This window comes from Meleagris gallopavo, chromosome 19 (assembly GCF_000146605.3).
Source record: "Meleagris gallopavo isolate NT-WF06-2002-E0010 breed Aviagen turkey brand Nicholas breeding stock chromosome 19, Turkey_5.1, whole genome shotgun sequence".
Classification (NCBI taxonomy): Eukaryota; Metazoa; Chordata; class Aves; order Galliformes; family Phasianidae; genus Meleagris; species Meleagris gallopavo.
Window position 1 is genome coordinate 6532997 of NC_015029.2, and position 18188 is coordinate 6551184.

An 18188-nucleotide genomic window follows, 5' to 3' on the forward strand; every position below is an offset into this window, starting at 1 on the left:
AGAAGGCTGCATATTCACAATGGAGTTCAAAAGGAATTTTATCATGCAGGCATATTCCGGTTAAAGGTGAACTGAGATGTCTTCTTGAAATAAATATATAAATAAAACTGTGTAAGCCCCGAGTCGTTAACATAATAGATCAGAGAGTTAATAAAGGCATAAAAATGAAGGTAAGCTGAGCACATTTCTGCTTGCCCAAGCCCACCTCCGTGTACTTTGCACATCAACATGGAAGCAGTGCCAAATTTTGCACACTGACTACCGTGTTGGACATCAAACTGGCAAAGGGATCCACAAGGATATCACACCCACATGTCATTTCTTTTACAGGTATCTGACCCACTACGTCACGTCAGCACACACAGCATTAGTGAAATGAGCAGCCATCGTGTGAGCTCAGCAGAACGTCAACCACAGACAATATGAAGATAGTCTAATTTTCAGGAAGTTTGTTTCTGCTAACTCTCTTTCATCTTCCAGAAAGCTTATTTAAATTGTAATGTTAAAGTTCATTTTAATGTTAGTTTAATTTTCAACGCAGAAGTTCCAAATGGAATTGAAGTGATACGTCCCAAGACTTTCTGTTGTGCTGTTTCTTTCTGTGACTTCCACTTTGCCCACACCTAGGGATGTTTTATAACATGGTATCTGCTATTGGGCAGGAGAACAAAGATCCTCCTCTACAGATTTAATATTTTCCCAGCCAGTCTGAGTCAATGACCATTCAGCTGAATGTTCTGCCTCAGCCTCATTCACTTCGCCATCACTTAGAAAAAATGCTGCTGACAGATTCCCTGCCTCCCAAGGCATGGAATTATCTTTCACCTGACAATGTGAACTGGACTCTTTCTTCCAAGCACTTGCATACACTGTGGGTTCCCATCTCTTTGTCTAACCAAATATCCTGATGGACATGATCCTGAAATAAAGCGTTTCTGTAGGCTTACATGGTACTGAGGGATGTAAATAGATATGGTGGAAGTGTGGCAGAAGGTTTCCTAGCACACTAGTCACAAAACACTTCCACCAGGAGCACTGAACACACTACCACACGAGTTCCTACTTTAAAATAGAGTGGAGAAAGCACTGCAGAAAACAGTCCTCACCCAGCAGTGGAAGCAACAAGGTGGCCCAGTCAGGCACTGCTTTCCTTCTTTTGTTCATCTCTGCTGTCCCCAGGCCTCAGCACTCGTGGTAATGTCAGCCATTCATCAGGCAGCATTCGAGCAGGTGAAAGAGAGAAAGGGAAAGGAATCACTGCGTTCTTAAAGTCAGCAGGTCCCACAGGATGCTGTGTCAAAGCCTCCCACGGTCTCTTGCTGCTGGAACCTGGGTCTGTGGCTTTGAGTCTGTCACCTTCCAAAGGTGCATCATGCTGCTATCAGAAACAGCCAGCGTCTTGCTTACTTCTTTGATGTGTCATGTCAAGACGGGCTAGCAACTGCCAGGGGTCCACTCTGCTAAGCTCTGCCAAAGCAATTTAAATTATACTACCTTCTTTCAGTATTCTTAGCACTCTTTTGAGCAGGGTTTATTGCACAAAAACAATCCAGGTGACACACGGGTATTTCTGTGCTTTAGCTACTTCTGCTCTCTGTGGCTCAAATTCCAGCCTCATTTCCTGGGCAGTTTTCCTCCCACTGAGCAGCAGCCTACAAAACCACTTTGAACAGCTGGCTTGTAGAACACCTGATTATTGCATTAGAAACCATTAAGTCCAAAGCATATGTGGTACTATAAAGCACATTTACACATTAACATGCAAATACATCATGATAAAGTGGAACTTCTCCTCCCAGGAATCTGCAAGAATGGAAATGATACATATACATCTGATGACTAAAGCAATGCATCTGATTGAAGGCACTCTGAGCCTGTCCCAAAATCCAGCTTGGTTAATGGAAAGACATGCTGCTTGAAATGTCAAACCTTCCAAAAGGCACAAGAAACTTGGCTTAGCATTTTGAAAACCATGAGTGTGTACATTTAGCCTGTTTAGAGAAATATACACAACAAGGATGGGCTTTTTTCAGTCTGATTTTTTTTTTTTTAATGCATACATAAGAGTGGAATAGTTCCTATTCATTTGCTCATAGTGACTTCTTGAATAGGACAGAACACTGACCATGCATAAAAAAGGGTGCCATGTGTTTTCCCTTCTTCTGTCTTCTAAGAAATCATGAGGATATGACGCAACTGTAGAGCAGTTCTAAATGATCCAGTAGTACACAAACACCTGTAACTCAGTATTTGAATTAAAAGCACAACCATCTCACAGGCCCACAGCTAGCACAGCTGTGTCAGCTTCTTATTTTACCCATCTAACAGGAGAAGTGAAACATGCAGTAGCACATCATTAGACTTCACTATAGGAAAAACCTGAAGGTGCTTTCTATTAACATTATAATAACTAGAGATGAGGGAATAATTTGCAATGATTTATCAAAAAATGTAGCCTCTTTTTCTGTTCATGGAATATTTATTGGTAGCTCATGGTTCCTCAAATTTATTGAATATTCAAATATTTTACTTCTTTTTGGAATACTTTTACATGCAGAATGATCACATTTTGCTTTGAACAGTCAATATTTAAAATTCACTACTTCAGCTGTGCTCATTAGTAAGTGGCCAGGTGTGTTAGTAGATGATTGCATGTCCAAATTTAAAAATTGAGCTAAAGAGAATAATCACATACTTTAAATACCACGAATTCTTGTGCTTTTTTTTTCTTCTTAGAAGTGAACACAAAAGAGATGAAAGCACAGCTAAAGAGAAGTAAAATATTTGAACAAATATTTGCAGACCTTTTTGTAGCATTTGCCCAAATCTGGTAACATTGGCCTACTGACCCAAAAACAAATGACCTTTGGCACAGGGGTTAATTTAGCCCCAGAAACCTTATACACACAGAACGTTCCTCTAACATTAAATTGTGTCATGTGATCTTCACACTAGACTTTCAGATCCAGTCTTAGTCCATGCTTTTCCTCTTTCCATTTATTAAATTGCTTTGGCCAGCAGTACAACATTTTAAATGCCCTGGTTGTATCAAAGATTGCATAAACAGCTATTGTTCTGTTCCTGAGCAGACATTCAAAACCTATTAGTGCTAATGGATGTTACGTGTGCTAGAGGAATCGAGTTTACTGCTTGTTTCAGAAGAACCTAGGGTCAGTTACTGCAAAGGTAGATGTAGCCAGCAGCCACGAAACAGGAAGAGAACATACAGCTCTTGAGATGATACTCAGCCTACATTTTAAGTTACTCTCTGCCTACATTTTAAGTTACTCTCTGCCTACATTTTAAGTTACTCTCAAGGTTCAGTTGATTTGGAGGAAGCAAGGAGTTCCCTCCCAGTGCTAGGAGTTACATACAAAGAGTCAAATTTGTGTAAAAGAACAAAAGAAATGAGTGAGTGATTTAACATTCAGCATTTAACATCTCAAAAACAAAGGCAAACTGCACAGTGCTGAAACACCCACAAATTCTGCTCTTCAGGCACTCCTCACAGCCCTCACTACCTGATTAGCCTTGACATTTTTGCCTTTCATCTTCCACACCATCCATCTTTCTAAACCAAATAAGCCCAAAAGGACACCCTTGAAAGTACATCTGTATAGTCTGAAATACATTAATAATTAGAGTAATTAAACCAACGGGAATTTTTGCTTTAAATTCTCCCCCATCTAAGCTGAAATTTATGAATCTAGTAAAACAATCTCTAATAATTAGAACTGAAATTTCAAAGTACATATGCTCAGTAAGAATCATTTTCTATCATCCCAGTCAAAAGCAAACCTTTTTGCCAGCAAGTTCCACCATTTCAGTGATGTCTTTCCTCTCAGATCTTTAAATATATCACTTGAGGTATCTCCAAACTTCACTCAGTAATTCAGTGCAATAGACACTACTCTGTTTTCAACTTAGTTTTCTCAGGAAACCAAAATTATGAAATTACACTACCTACCACCTTAGCAAGTTCTGAATCCGTTGGCCAATTCAAATCAAATTTAGCAGGGATATGGAATTATTACAGACATGAAATTCTTTCTATTTTTATGAAAACAAGTGATGAAGGAGAAAAGCAACTCAGAGTGGTGGACGTGGTAGAGATGGTCACAGAAAAACATACTGCTTTCAGTGAAAAACCTGGAATGGTGCACTCACAGTTGGACAAAGTGCACCTGGGAATGGAATGATCTCCTGACTCTACTGCTATTGCCTCAGTTTGAAAGCTTCCATAGCTTTCAACAACTGACTGAATTGTCATTCAAATTTTGAGTTGATGCACTGAGTTATTCGTGTCATGCTACAGAGAAATCAAATGTGCACGACTAAGTAGCTCTGTCAGATCAAAAAAGAATTCTCTGTGTACATATTTTGTACTGAAGGAAGCCTCAGAGATTAATGCTTACTTTATGGAGATTACCAAATATGCTGAAACCAGAAGGTGCTTTGTTTAATGATATAATGAAACATTCTTTAAATGGTACCGAGCATTCCTGGGCTTCCCTCAGTTCTGTCACTCATGTCCAAGGTTAATGTTTTCAAGATCTCCATTATTCTACATTTTCTTCCTCTCTTGCCCCTAATTCTATGCCCTGACATATTTTTATACTTGTAGATATCTTCTTATCAAGCAGAGGCTACCCTTCCTCTCTGAAGGGCCCTGCACCTACGTAAACATAAACTGATGTATAAACCTCCATAGACACAAGAATATTTACCCTGATCTGCTCAACTTATAGCAGTAGAAATCATGGAAATGCCACATAATTCTCCTTCTGTGCCATGAGAGCTACCATTATTATATCCTCTTACACACCTGTTTTCTTTCTTTATATGCCTTTGCTTCCTTTGTCAGAGCTAATGTTTCCTTGGAAAGCAAAGTCTCCTGAGAGATACGTATGGCATCCAAATGTTTACAAAGCCGTATTGCCTGAGGAAAGATAAAAAAGTACAGGATGAAATATCTGGAAAGAAAATGAAGCATTTTTTCAGCAGACTCAAGAAAGAAAGGGAGCTTTCCTCACCTTCAATTTAAACAAGCAGACTATATGTGTAACTTTAAACAGTATCATACAAAGACGTTCAAGAATCTGCAGCTTTGAATAAGGCCTTTTTCATCTACCTGACTATAGCATGGATTTTAAAGAAAGCATTCTTCCTAGTATGCACACAGCACCATCATCTGTGAAGTTTCTGTGCTCAGCTCTCTCTGTGGTTCAAACACGACTTCGACACTTTCAGTGTGGCCAAGAGAGACAGCCAGCCATGCAAACAAAGCAATCAGCAATGTGGGAACACCACAAACTCCTCCCAGGTTCACTAAAAAGGCACGCAGAGTTCTGCTGCATTACAGCAGTACCACCACCACTACCCCTGCAAGTTCTCACAGAGCTCATTTGAATGCTCCCATTTAACATACAGGTTATGGTAAATAACCCTATGAATGCCACCCTTCAACGTGCCTTGTGCTCTTCTATAACTGGCAATTTTCACAAGTGCTGTGCTGAGTAAAAAGCAAGAAGGTATGTGGGGAGTGTCAGAGCCCTGAAAAGAGCATACTTACCATTGTAGTTTTACCAGAAGCAGGTGGACCAAGTATGCAAATCCTTGGAGCTAAGAAATGAGAACATGAGAATGTTAAGATGTTTGGATTCTCCTGTTCCACTTGTTTCCTTGTTATTGCACAACATAACCATAAGCACAATGAAACAATTATTGCAATAGGAAATCTGACTGAATGTAAAGTCAGGACTGGGCTGTGCTGAGGAGAAAGAAGAGGGAGCACTCAGTCAGTGCCACCTTGGTCTGTCTTTAACCTCCTAGGCTAATTAGACCGATATCCTAACTAAACATATCATTTAAGCATATTTCTATGTGTTCTAACAGATAAACAGTCTATGGGATGAACCAGAGCATGAGGAGGAACATTTTCTTTTCTCAGTTTGACTTCTATTTCCAACAGACTGATTTAGAGCATATTTTGCAATGAAAAAAAAGAAGATAGTTTGTGTTTGCAGGACAAGACTACTTAAAAGTGACTGTTATTGTAATCATAGAGTTGTTGACATTGGGTGGGATCTTTGGAGATCACCTAATCTCTTCTCATTTTCCTTATGAAGTATGCTAGCAAAAACACCAAACTTTGGCAAAGCTTTGGCTCCCATCACAAAAAAAATGAGACTTTGCATTTTAGTTGCAACTAAACAGCTGTGTCAGGGTTGAAAGAAGATTTAGATGTTGCAAAACTAAGCACTTTTTCCTCTACGCTTTGACAGCTGCCTTCATGTTCTCAAGTCAGTGTTGAAAGGCCTTTTTATTTATTTTTTTTTTCCCCTCTCTGCATGTTGTATTTCTCTGCTGCATGTCCCTCACCCAAGATGGGGAGAATTCTCCGTCCTGCCCCTATAGTTGTAATGTGAACAGAGCAGGGGCAAGGCAAAACAAAAAAAAAGGGGGGGGAAATGGAGCAATTTTCAGGAAAGTACTTGGGACTTTTTGCACAAACATATTTTGGGCTGCAATCCCTGGAGCTGTCATTTTCTATTAATGCCTTTGATGTTTTCTCAGGAAAATAATAATAAGAAAAGATCATCTAGAGAAGGGGCTGGCAAGGGCTTACCAGGAGTAATACAGGTCAGCACAGAGGAGGGATCTGCTCACCCCCAAACCTCTTCAGTTCTTGGTAACCGAGGGAAATACAGTGTCTGATGACAGCAGACATGGAAGGATGTGAAATGGATTTTTATGAGGCCTTCCACGCACTTAACAGTTATTGGGCAGGTGCAATTTTTAAACATACATGAAACCCAAATTACAGATTCATCTTTACAAAGTTATCTGACTCGGAAGGTTTAAGAAAAACTCCCCCTTATTGGTTCTTGCAAGTGCAACAGAACTAGTACACAATGTAGAAAAATACTTTAAAAGGATACATCAGCTGTTTTTATCACCTAATTTCTTTCAAATGTAATGTGATTAAATCCTAGGGCTTTTTTTTTAATCTAACACCTTGAAACTCCAGCCCGATACTTAGGAATTATTTATAAACAGCGTCATAAAAGAGTGCTCGGGTGCCAACACTAATCAACTTCTTCAAACCACTTCAAAGAAAATCAAAAAACCTTTCCATCCACAGATCCTTTTGAGGTTTAACTAGGAGCATGATTTAAAATTCACAAGAAAACCCTTAGGTATTGAAGCTTTAATACACAGCTTTCTTGGACAAACGTTTGATAAAAAACGAAACATACCATTATATACACCATATCATGCTTTAATATTGCCCAGGGCTACTGTAAATGCTCACTTTGTACTAAATCTGGTTTTCTCTCTGCTTAGTGACTCGCAGCAGATGGGGCAGCGTAATTCACTGATTTACTCATTTGCACACTTGTAAGGCTCCTCTAAAGCATTCTCCCCAAACATCTGACACGAGGGCACAAGCAGGACATGGCTGGATGTCATATTTAACCCCCTCCAATCAGCAGACAGTCGGTGCTTAATGCTGCAGGTCTGGACCTCCAGTCTCTAAACGAAGTCAGAAAAATCTGGAAAATGACTTTTTCTGCGGTAACAAATCATATTTCATTCTGTGTTTAGTCTCGATGTTACAGGATTTACTCTTCCAAGCACTATTAAGTTTTAACATCCGAGGATGCTTTTAGCAATAAACAAAATGAATTCTGGAATAATGAAATATGGCTGGACTCTCTGCATTCCATTTAGGTCCAAAAGAGTCTATAATTAATATTAATGCAATAAAATCTGCTTAATTTGTAAGGGAAATTCCTCGTCAAAGAGGAACAGTGTGTGAAGAACATTCTTACAGAACTTTGTTAAATTCCTTCGGAGGTACAGCTGTAAAGCAGAAGCTCACAGAAATGCTGCTTGGATCCTGAAAGCTCTCTTTGTTAACAAAAACCAAGATACAACGTACAAAATTTGCATCTCTGTATATTAAAGAATTCTCAATCTTCGTATCGTTCATTAAGGTTTTCAGAAGGATCACACAAAAGAAGAGTATCACAGAACTGGAGGCACAAACCCGTTGGTGTGCACCTGACCTAGGAGCTTTCTGAGGCAGTTGTGAGCTATAATCATCATTAGACTTGTTTATATTTTTAAGAGTACTTTAGATCTTATTATTAATTAAAAAGGGTTTCTAACTTCACACCTGGGATAGATGCAATACTCCTCTTCCACACGTCTCTGTTTGAAATTTTCTCTAGGGCTAAAGCTGTCTAGCAAGGCAGGATCATGAAAATTCATTGCTTTACTGATGGCTCTAATAAGGGTTTTTTTTCTTCTAAATAGTCAGCACCTTCTGCCATGATCAAAAAGGTAAAATCAACCTTGTTACAGATTTCTGTTACGTTATTTTCCATATAATTTATCTCTAAAACAACATTTAGTCTCTAATTTTAATTGGAGCGCCTTCCCCTTCTTAATAGCTCATTCCAGACCAAAAGCAGACAGCATTTTTCCTCTGACAAACAACTGCTGCAGTTCTATCTTTAGCCTCCAAGAACTGAAGCCACAAAATGGAAGCCCGCCTATATCCGCTCAAACAATTCTGTGGGGCTCAACAACAAATGTTACAGTAATGCAGAGAAATCTTATCAGCATTCTATCAAGCTGAAATTCCTCTGCAAATTGCCCACGGGCCAATAAAACAGATTGATTACTGGTGCTGCCCACATCAGGAAGGGTCGGGCAGAATTTGCAGGGTTTGATATTTCTTTCTGGTTTTGATACTGAGCGGTGTTTCAGCCAACATCCATCTGATCCCTACCACGATGTATGAAGATCTCAGAGCACCTCCAGCGATAATGACTTCATTGATGCTGCAGCAGAACTTTCATAATGGTTTACTCTGGTTTTAAAGAAACATCAAAGCAACATGACACCAGCTATTCTTGACAGCTCACGCAGAACAAAAATTAGAGTTCTGTTGTGCATATCCAAATAGAATCTGCCTAAGGGTGAACAGTTTGTAAATCAAATTATTTGATTGAGTGTACATGCTTTTATTGTGCAGAGTACAGCCTTCCCATTCAATTTACCAGGTTTTGTTATCCACACAAGTAGGCACACTCACTGTTCCTTCATCTGAGATGCCACTGAGCGGTGGAACTCATTAACAACAGCTAGTAACTAACTAATCAAAAACCAGAGAATCTGCCAGCCCAGGTAGAATGGGAAACCAAATTTACACCTGACAAAAGGAGTAATTAGTGAGCTTAAAGACAACAGGAAATATCAGATGGGGCACAGAACACATTAATAATTGATACAATAGAACTCTTTGTTATTCCCTTAGAGGGTTTCATTGTTATAACTGTTATAAGTGTATTTTTTATTAGATTAGCCACTTAAAAAAAAAAGATGATGATGAAATTAAAAGCACCTTACTTATAACCACTGCATAACGCTCAATTCTTTTTATTCCTTCCAAGGAAGGGTCTGAAACCTTTTATCCACCCTTTGCCAACCAAAATGCCATTTCTGAGCAGCTCTTTGCAAATAAGGCCTTGCACTGTCTCTAATCTCTCAATTTTCACTTACCATCATCATTATGCTGCTTTAAATGCTCTATCATAAACTGAATGGGGTCCTCTGGCTTATGAATTAACAGCTCTTCAAGCATGTTCTGAAAAGCAACAGGACAAAGTCAGAGGAAAATTAAAGGGCTCTTAGTCGCGACATGATGCAGTGTTACAGCAAGGTGGTGATGAGGACCTTATTCACTCATTTTCTTAGGTCCCTTTCAACAGACAAAGCAGGGAATATAAACCCTATTTTAGAGGCTGAAAAAGTGAAATATGGTTTTACAGTAAATAAATAAATGAATTAAATGAAAACTCCACAGCAATTTGCTTTTGCTTATTTTACAGAGACCCGAGGGGTTTTGCCCCAGTGTTGCAGTGGCTGAGCCAGTACTAACATCAATCCACACAGACAGCACCAAACCAGCCTCCTTAGTGCATTTTTGGGGGAAGTTAAATCTGTGGCACATCCCCACAAGTGCCCAGCGAGCCTAGAGGGCAATGGGATAGATGGGGCCCACAGGAAACACACACAGCTGCCCCAAACCAACCAATCAAAACTACAAAAGCAGCACATTTTGCTGCTTTAACCTTGCTGCTCTCTGTCCCGCCATAAAACTAGCAGGCAAAAAAAGGTTTAAAGCCCTTTTCTGAACAATGATTTTGGATCCTGTTCTCCTATTGCAGAATGGAGGCTGTAGGGGAGCTGAGCTGAAGCCCCTTCAGCAGCACAGATCTCTCCTGACTGCAGCTCTATGGGCAAACACGACTCCATCCGTTTTCTCACCAGGATCTTCAGCACAGCTGGGAGTTCTGTAATTAAAAGGAAACCTCAAACAGTGCTGAGGGAACGACCGTCTCCTTTCCTATCCAGCAGCAAACAGCACAGCACAAAGCTCGGCTTCTCGTAAGTTCAGCCCAAAACCATCGCTTCGCAGCGCTTGCTCGAGCTGCGAGCCCTGACTGAACAGAGCAAACCGAGCTTTATCGAACTTATTCAGGTCGGCAACGATGGACCCTCGCCGTTCCGCGCCCGCACCCTCACGTGCCTCCCCTCCATTTTATTCACTTCTGCACATCGGGGATCGATTTGACGCGGGCACTCTAGGTATACGTGCCCACTTTCCCAGTGACGCCGGAGGCTGTGAGGAAAGCCGGGCCCCCCGGCCCCTCCCCGCTCCCGTTCACCTGCAGGAGCCGGAAGAGCCCCTGTCGCTCCGCGTAGTCGCCCACCGACGGCGGCCACGACCGGGCGGGGGCGTCCATGGCCGCCCTTAGCAACCATCCGCGGCGCTGCGTTGCTATGGAGTGACGTCAATGCTAGGCGACGCAGCGATACGACCCTCGCAACGTAAGGGAGGCGCTGCAGTGTGACGTCATGGAAAGGCGACGGTTGCTATGGAGACGGCGGCGGCGGTTGCTAGGGTCCCGGCTCGCGGTGCGTGCTGAGCGCGGCCCAGGCCCCACCGCCCCGCGTGGTCCCACACGCCGGTACGGAGCTGCGGGGGAGGGCCGGCCCGGTTCTCTGCGGCGGGGAAGGGGTGAGAGCGTTGGAGCCGCCTGCGGTGCCGGGCAGAGGCCCTCCGTTTGCCCCGCGCTGCCCCTCGGGCAATGGTTTCACACGGGCAAAAAGACGACAGCTCTCCCTGCGGCCGTTTCCCAGCGCCGTGACTGATGCAGTGCTGCGTTATGTGTTATGTTTACTGCATACCCGCTTGGGTTTATGGCAGCTGATTGTCAGCGGCCCCCCGGGCTCTCTGCCTCTTTTCCGGCATCGTTACTGCTGCCATGACTTACTGCCTGGGGCCCGGGGAACCGCTGTGCTTTGACGTCGTATATCTTCTCTCTTTTTTTATCCTTCTGGTGGTGTTGTCGCTTCCCAACTCTGCTGAAAGATAGAGTTACACACGTAGAATCGTGTCATTTCTAAAAAGGAGCTGCTTTTCTCTCCTTTTCTCCCAGATTCCAACAGAGGGAAAACATGAACGAGGTAAAGGATACCCTAAAAGTCATAGAAGACAACTACAAACTCTTCCTGCAGCAGCAGTTCACGTTTGTTGGAGCTCTGCAACACACCCGAGAGAATGCACACGACATGATCAGACCCGTGGCAAGCATCAGCCAGGTACAGAATGCTCAGCACAAAGGTTTCTGCTGATGGAAAGGGGGCACAGTGATGAAAGAATGCACAGAAACTTGCTACTAATGTTTGTGCATAACTGCAAAGCAGTGGCAAAAGATTAAGCAGGGGAAAGGAACACCTCTGTTAGACTTTCCCATTGACAGAAAAGGAATTACATTGCTCAGCATTGCTGTAGGATTTAGCTTAACGCTGTCATTTCACTGCTGAGGCATAGCCAGAAATACAGGGTACTACAAACAAACCAACCCTTTCCTCCCCAGCCACAAATGGAGTCTGTAATCCTTAACTTGCAGTAACCAGTGTGCTTGCCTCTTCCCCTGGTATTGGTGCTACTGTATCTTTCTGTAGTGCTTATTAAAAATAATGGCTGTGTTACAGAGATAGTATGATGGATCGAGGGCTGAAAGTCCCAAGAGGGCTAAGGTGTTCTCTGGGCTGGTAAGTGAAATGTCATGGAATTTTGATAAGGGGATGTTTTAAGTAGTGCAAACTTCAATCACTGGAAAACAAAGGGGGAAGAAAAATCCAAACAGAACTAGAATAGTGGATGTGAGAAAGTAGAACCCAGGCACAAAGACCAGAAGCATGCCAAAGCCAGACTGAAGGCCAAGCTCTTACTAAGATTAAGAAACAGAAGAGGGCTGACTTTGTTCTAACATACAGGCTTTGTTCCTAACATTGAAGGGTGTTCACACAGACATTAAGATAATTTCTTTTTTTTTCCCCCAAAAATAGACACTGAAGTTTTGTATAGCATTATGTTGTTTTTAAAAGCACAGATATTGCAGAAGCATAGAACAAGCTTGGACTCTGCTTCCTGGTAGGGTGGAAGACCACCCTGCTTTTTGTAGGGATGAGACCTTCTAGCAACTACTTCATGCATGACACTGATAGAGTGATACAGCGATGTGGACTCGGCAGTGGCAAACCTTACAGCATAGGTAGCGCTAGGGATATAACCATGTCACCTTAGGGAAAGGAGAGAAAAAGGAAGAGATTGTTACTGGGGAGAGCAGGGAACATTGGTACAGCACATGGTGGTGGGCTCTTGTGTGGGAACTGAAACAAAGAAATTTCACTGGGACAAAAACAGTCACGCATTTAGTTTCACTGCCATTCTTCTGCCTTATCCCAATCCTATTTTGAATTGTATATAGGAGGGCATAGGAATAAAAACAACAAATACCTGTGCTGCTACTTGCTTCAATCAGAGACTCAAATAACCCAGCAAGTGCCTCCGCCGCCGAGCCTGGCGGTGCTCATGGCTTTAGTCCAGCTCTCCCTGAGCTCCCCAGGCTGCAGCTTAGGAGCCAGCAACTGCCTGCTGCAGAACCTGGTGGTCACTGCAAGCTGTTGCTCATGTTGTCCTGGTCCCCTCCTGAATACATCGATGCATTAACTCTCTTCTGTTGATATGGACAGAAAGAAGTCCTGTAATCCTGTTGATGAACACCCAGGCTAAAATGCTATTCTCTTTAGGACTGTTTCTGCTCAGAGCAACAATAAAAAAAATCCTGCCACTCACGTGGACACAACACACCATGAACACAGAGGAAGGAGAAATCTGTAGTGGAAATGGATCCTTAGGGGCCTTCTTTATTTCTCTTACAAGCCTGCTGAGAATTTGCCCTGGTGTATAGCATGGCTGTTCTGTATGCACAGAGCATGCTGGCGTTAGAGCGGTTCCTTCGTTCTTATGCTGAAGTCTTACAGAAAGCACTGAAGGTGTTACAGTCCAGCCATGGCTGCCAACCCCCCCCTCTGTGTTTTACATTCTTACCACTCAAGTCTGAACCATCTGTAATGTTTTTGGAGCAGATACTGAATCTCTTGGCATAGTCTTTCACCACGCAGTGCCATTTACTCTGAGTAATAAAACCATTCGAGGCAAATAGGGAATTGTCATTGCTATAATAGGTTAATAAGGACAACTCGGGTTAAATGGTTTTAATTTTGCTGTCACAGCTAATAGTGCCAAATAAAGAATCATGAAGACGTGCACATATGCAAGCACATCCATGCTATTACTCCAGAACACTCCCAGTTAGGCCACCACCCCCATCTCCCACCCCATTCTATGCAAGCAGCTGTGGCAGTACAGAAGACAGTAAACTCCCCTGCTTACACCCAACCCAGTTTTGCAGTGCTCATAGCAGAGCTGTGTTTTTGGCTGCAGTACTGCCATACTTCTCTCCAAAGAGGGAAGGAAGGCTTGTCGCTGTGCTGACAAGCAGATCCATTACCCCAACCCTCTTCAGCTGTGATGAATGATGAGCAAACATCTCAGGCATGCCCTAGAAAGCTTACTGCTTGCCTCTGTATCGTTTTCCATAGTGGCTCATTCCTTCAGTCACACCAGAAAGTATCTGCTGTTCACTAACCTAAGCAACTTTGCAGCATATCACAGTGTAATTTAACATGCATGACCCTGCCTTTCCCCACGTTGCACTCTGCAGGTACAGTCCTACATGGACCACTACTGTAACAACTTAACGGACAGGCGTATCCTCACCATGTTCCTAAACATCTGTAATGACCTGAGCAATCTCTGCCACAAGCTGGAAACTGTACATCCTGGTAACAGCACAACCAATGAAATTTTGGAAAGATGCAAGCTGCTCCTTAACCACAGCAATGATCTGAGCACCATCCGAGCTAAGTACGTCTTTCCATCAGCTGAGTTCTGTGGAGGCAATTGTGGATACAGGAAGACTGTCGCAAGAATGCATATTCCTACTTGACCTCCCTGTTGGTTTCTGTTATAACACCGCTCTGGCTCCTTCCTGCTATTCCTGCTCTGTGTATAGTTAATTTCGTGGAGCAGATGTTTGTATTTGCTCTTGAACTCTTGCAGGCTGAGTTCAGCAGCCACAACACCATGTGTGGCACAGCTCCTTTCTCAAGTTCTATCAGCGCCCTTTTTGTTCTGGGGACATTGCTGTCTACCTCTCCACCTTTCCCTGGGGTCCTCACGGTGGCACTGCTGGACTCACCAGGGCTGCATTGCCTGGACTACTCAACGAACGCTTCCTTCTGTCCCACAGATATCCTCACGATGTTGTGAATCACCTGAGCTGTGATGAAGCAAAGAATCACTTTGGAGGTGTGGTGAGCCTCATCCCCGTTGTCCTAGATGGCGTGAAGGAGTGGCTGTCCCACACTGAGAAGCTGCCACGGCGCATGCTGTGTAACGTGAGTGATAGAAGTGCTGTTGCTGAGAAGAGGGCACCCCAGGATGCAGCATCTAGGGCAGCCATCTCCCCCAAAACACCTTCTGTCCACCCTGAAGCTCAGACCTCAGTTAGTAACAAAGATTGTGTACAAGTGCAGGGGAATAAGCATGTCAGAAAGAAGCACATGACTGACAGAGAAAATCACTGTGAGAAACTTAAAGGCCCCTGGAAACCACCTGGCAGACATGCTTTTTAAAGGATTGAAGTTCTTGTATCTTCCACTTAACCGCCTTTAATCAGGTGGCTGATTAAAGATAGTGAAATGAACACTGGAAATCCAAGATCTGAAGAGTTAGTCCTGGCAGATATATCTTCCTCTTCCTTGCTGTTACTTCCACTCTCCTCCTGAAAGTCAGATCTCAACAGAAGCAGCTTTATCACTCACGGTCCCTTTGACAAGTATTGTGGTGAGAGTAACATCGAGGAGCAATCATATTCTAATCATACTGGGCTTATCCCTAAGATTTCCCCACCCCAGCTGATCCCATGGAAATCACCAGCTTTTTGGACCAAAGAATCAGTGTCGACAGGACTGTAATGCCATTGGCTATAGGAAAGGTCAGCATGGTTTAGCTGCATTGCCCGGGCTCTGCTAGGTCCTTGCAGATCCTCACACCATCACCAGTAACACCAACCAGAACATTTTCCTTATATCCATTGACTCCTTTGCTGTCAGCAGAGCTGGAAATGTAAAGGATTCCTCCCCAGACCTCTGCAAAGCTAATGGGAGGTCCTTTTCATTAAGCATGATTAATGGGAATCTGAGGCAAGCAGAGATTGAGAAAGCTGTGGCCATTTTCAGATGGTTCCTTTCTTTACAAACTACAAGTTAAAAAAAAAAACGCCTCTCCTCCTTTCCAAGAAAAGAACCCAGCTTCCTTGATTTTCAAGGGCGTTATGACACCTAGTTCATTAAAACTGAAAGGCACTGGAAATGGTCTCACACTGCTTTTATAACAGCACTTTGCAATTCCAGCACAATACCTTTTCCCCAGTTGCTGAGAGCAGCTTTCTTCCCAGCCCTCTTAGGGGGCTCAGCAGTTACAGAGCCCCCACTCCCTGCAGCCGACATGCATCTGTGGTGGTGCTTTTATTCAAATGCAGTTAGCTACTAACTTAGGATCTCACTAATGCAATATCTTCCCTGTATCTGACTGCTCTTTTCCCCTCCCACAGGCAAATTAGCTCCTGTTCTTTGCTTCCTGCTGGAAGACACTCCTGAATAAACAATTTCCCCTTGCATACTTGGCTCAGTTTGCTAAAATTGTGGAAAGCTGTTGCCTTACAACCAGATTTTGGCAACAAGCAGCCAGAAAGGAAGGGAGAATTAACACAACACAGAGGAGGGAACATAGTAAGGAATGATAGCTCAGATGAAATAAGTAGTAGTTCCAGGAGCACTGTTATTCCTCACATATACCCTCTTTCTTCTCCACTTTCCTTCTTCCCCTGCCTCCATGTGCTGCTCCCTAATACATCTGCCCATCTGGAGAAGAAGCCTATTTTTATGAGGCATTACAATCCAACTGAAACATGATCAACTCCAAAACGATAACGAACCTTCTGAAGCAACACGGACTCCTGGGCACTAACGGGGCCAGCAGCAAGAGGTGCTTCATTAGGGAGCTGTGTTGCAGAGGCAGCTTCGGGGAGGGAAATCAAAGCTGTCTGCAGCTGCCTCGTTGTGTTTCGTGTTGCAAAGACAAGTGTCTGATAACAGTCGCTGGCCTGGAAAGTTTTCCAAACCCAGCACAGCTATGTTGACAACAGGGCGACAAGTGTTGGGACACAAGGGATACAATTCCCAGCTCTCTTTTCTGGCTGTCCCAGTGCCAGCTGCCAAGACATTTCAGTTTGAATATGCAGGCTCTGATCAGACTGCAATTATCCTCCACTCCAGAGCTCCTTTCAGTTCCCACAGCGCACGACAGCACAAACTGCATGTCAGAGCTGTGCCACCAGAGCTGCTGCCTCTCCAGCCCCGCTGTTAGCACTCGTGCTTGACAGAGGTCTGACACACACAAGAAACACAATTCACAGACCTTAGCAGTCGTTTCTAACCTGGCCTTATCCTTTCAATCAGTCTTAAGCAAAATCTGAAGACACAAGCAGGAAAATGAGCACGTAAAACTGCAGTCTGGGGTTTGGTAATGACACGACCAGGATCTGTTGGAAAGACACAAAGTTAAACCTCACAAAAACAGAGAGACAAATTACTTAATTTCCATACAAGTTCTCCTCTTCCAGAGTGGATGGACACTTCAAAAGAGAAAAAGATACAGCAAGAATTGTTTTTCTCTCTTACAAATCAAGCTGTTTGAGGCATTTACATAAACAGGATGTAAATGCCAAGCACAGAAGTGCCATAAAGTTTTACTTCAGCCTCTGAGAGCATAAAATCTCAAGAGACTGCTGGCACTGAGCTGATGTACGCTGAGAAAATAAACGCTGCATTTCTCTCAGATGCTGCAGGGCAGCAGAGCTTAGGGGGATCCAGCACCTATACTGCCTTGGGGTAAGGCTCACCTCTGACTTCTGGGAGCGTGCAAGTTAAGTGTCCGGCCCTAAAGCCCCAAATGCTGAGTTGTGGGGCTCTGAATGCCCAATGCTTCTCCCACAAAGCTCTGTAACCAGTTCTGTAACTTTCAAACTCCAGCCTATTGCACTGGTAGCAAAATAGAAATAAATCGCGATCAACCAGCAAAAGTGCTTAAAAGACATGAAATAAAGTTAGTGATTTCCTTCCCTGGTGCCTATTGCGTATTTATTGTTTGCAGCCAGGTTTAGGAACTACCAAGCTATTACATAGTAGCTTTTGTTTCTTCTTGCTGCATCTTGGGGCCACAGTTCTATGGGTAACACCTGCAATTCTTAGACTGGCACATTCAGCTTTCCAGCAGCACACTTCTTAAGGGTTGTGCAAAAGGGATTCAAAACAAGCTTGGATGAACTTTCTGCTTTCTTATCCATTGCTGGAGGACCAAAACCAGCTTTTCCCATCACCCAATATCTAGAATAAGGCTTAGGGTTATACAACATTCTCCCATTCAGCCAATGTGCTTTCACAGACAGCTGCACCATTGACTTGCGCCATGCCTTCATGCATGCTGTTCGAATTCTAACAAATGAACACAAAAAGGGGCAGAACCACTTATCTGCTCAATGCTGTTCTGCTCGCAGATCTTGGAGGATGCTTCAGTTGGTTTCTGCACATTCTGCCTCAGCACAGCTTGGTCTCAAACAGATCGGCTTGCAGGG

The 18188-nt window shown here is 43.2% G+C and overlaps 2 protein-coding genes across 9 annotated transcripts in view; one reads left to right on the forward strand and one right to left on the reverse strand.

Moving 5' to 3' along the window:
• The window catches only part of AK8 (adenylate kinase 8), a 70527-nt gene extending 52417 nt beyond the window's left edge, over nt 1-18110 (reverse strand). For 2 of the 6 annotated variants that reach the window (XM_019621478.2, XM_019621473.2), the window contains exons 1-5: nt 10743-10880; nt 10342-10367; nt 9574-9658; nt 5573-5622; nt 4826-4939 (exon numbers count right to left, since the gene is read on the reverse strand). In XM_019621478.2, the coding sequence (XP_019477023.1) occupies nt 4826-4939; nt 5573-5622; nt 9574-9658; nt 10342-10367; nt 10743-10839 (372 nt within the window). In that variant the 5' untranslated portion in view covers nt 10840-10880. Of the gene's footprint in view, nt 1-4825; nt 4940-5572; nt 5623-9573; nt 9659-10341; nt 10368-10742; nt 10890-16490 lie in introns of those variants that run through there. The other 4 variants (XM_019621474.2, XM_019621480.2, XM_010720946.2 and 1 more) reach the window with 4 other exon arrangements.
• SPACA9 (sperm acrosome associated 9) lies at nt 10921-16246 on the forward strand. 3 transcript variants are annotated; one of them, XM_003211285.4, is made up of 5 exons: nt 10944-11045; nt 11517-11679; nt 14154-14356; nt 14742-14889; nt 16107-16246. In XM_003211285.4, exons 2-5 carry the CDS (start codon nt 11536-11538, stop codon nt 16113-16115), a joined length of 504 nt encoding a protein of 167 aa, XP_003211333.1. In that variant the 5' UTR covers nt 10944-11045; nt 11517-11535; the 3' UTR covers nt 16116-16246. The 3 variants fall into 3 exon arrangements, with proteins under 3 accessions (XP_010719243.2, XP_003211333.1, XP_010719245.1); XM_010720941.3 differs by lacking the exon at nt 16107-16246 and having other exon boundaries at nt 10921-11045; nt 14742-15629; XM_010720943.3 differs by lacking the exon at nt 16107-16246 and having other exon boundaries at nt 11014-11095; nt 14742-15631.
• Nucleotides 18111-18188: the final 78 nt, after the last annotated feature.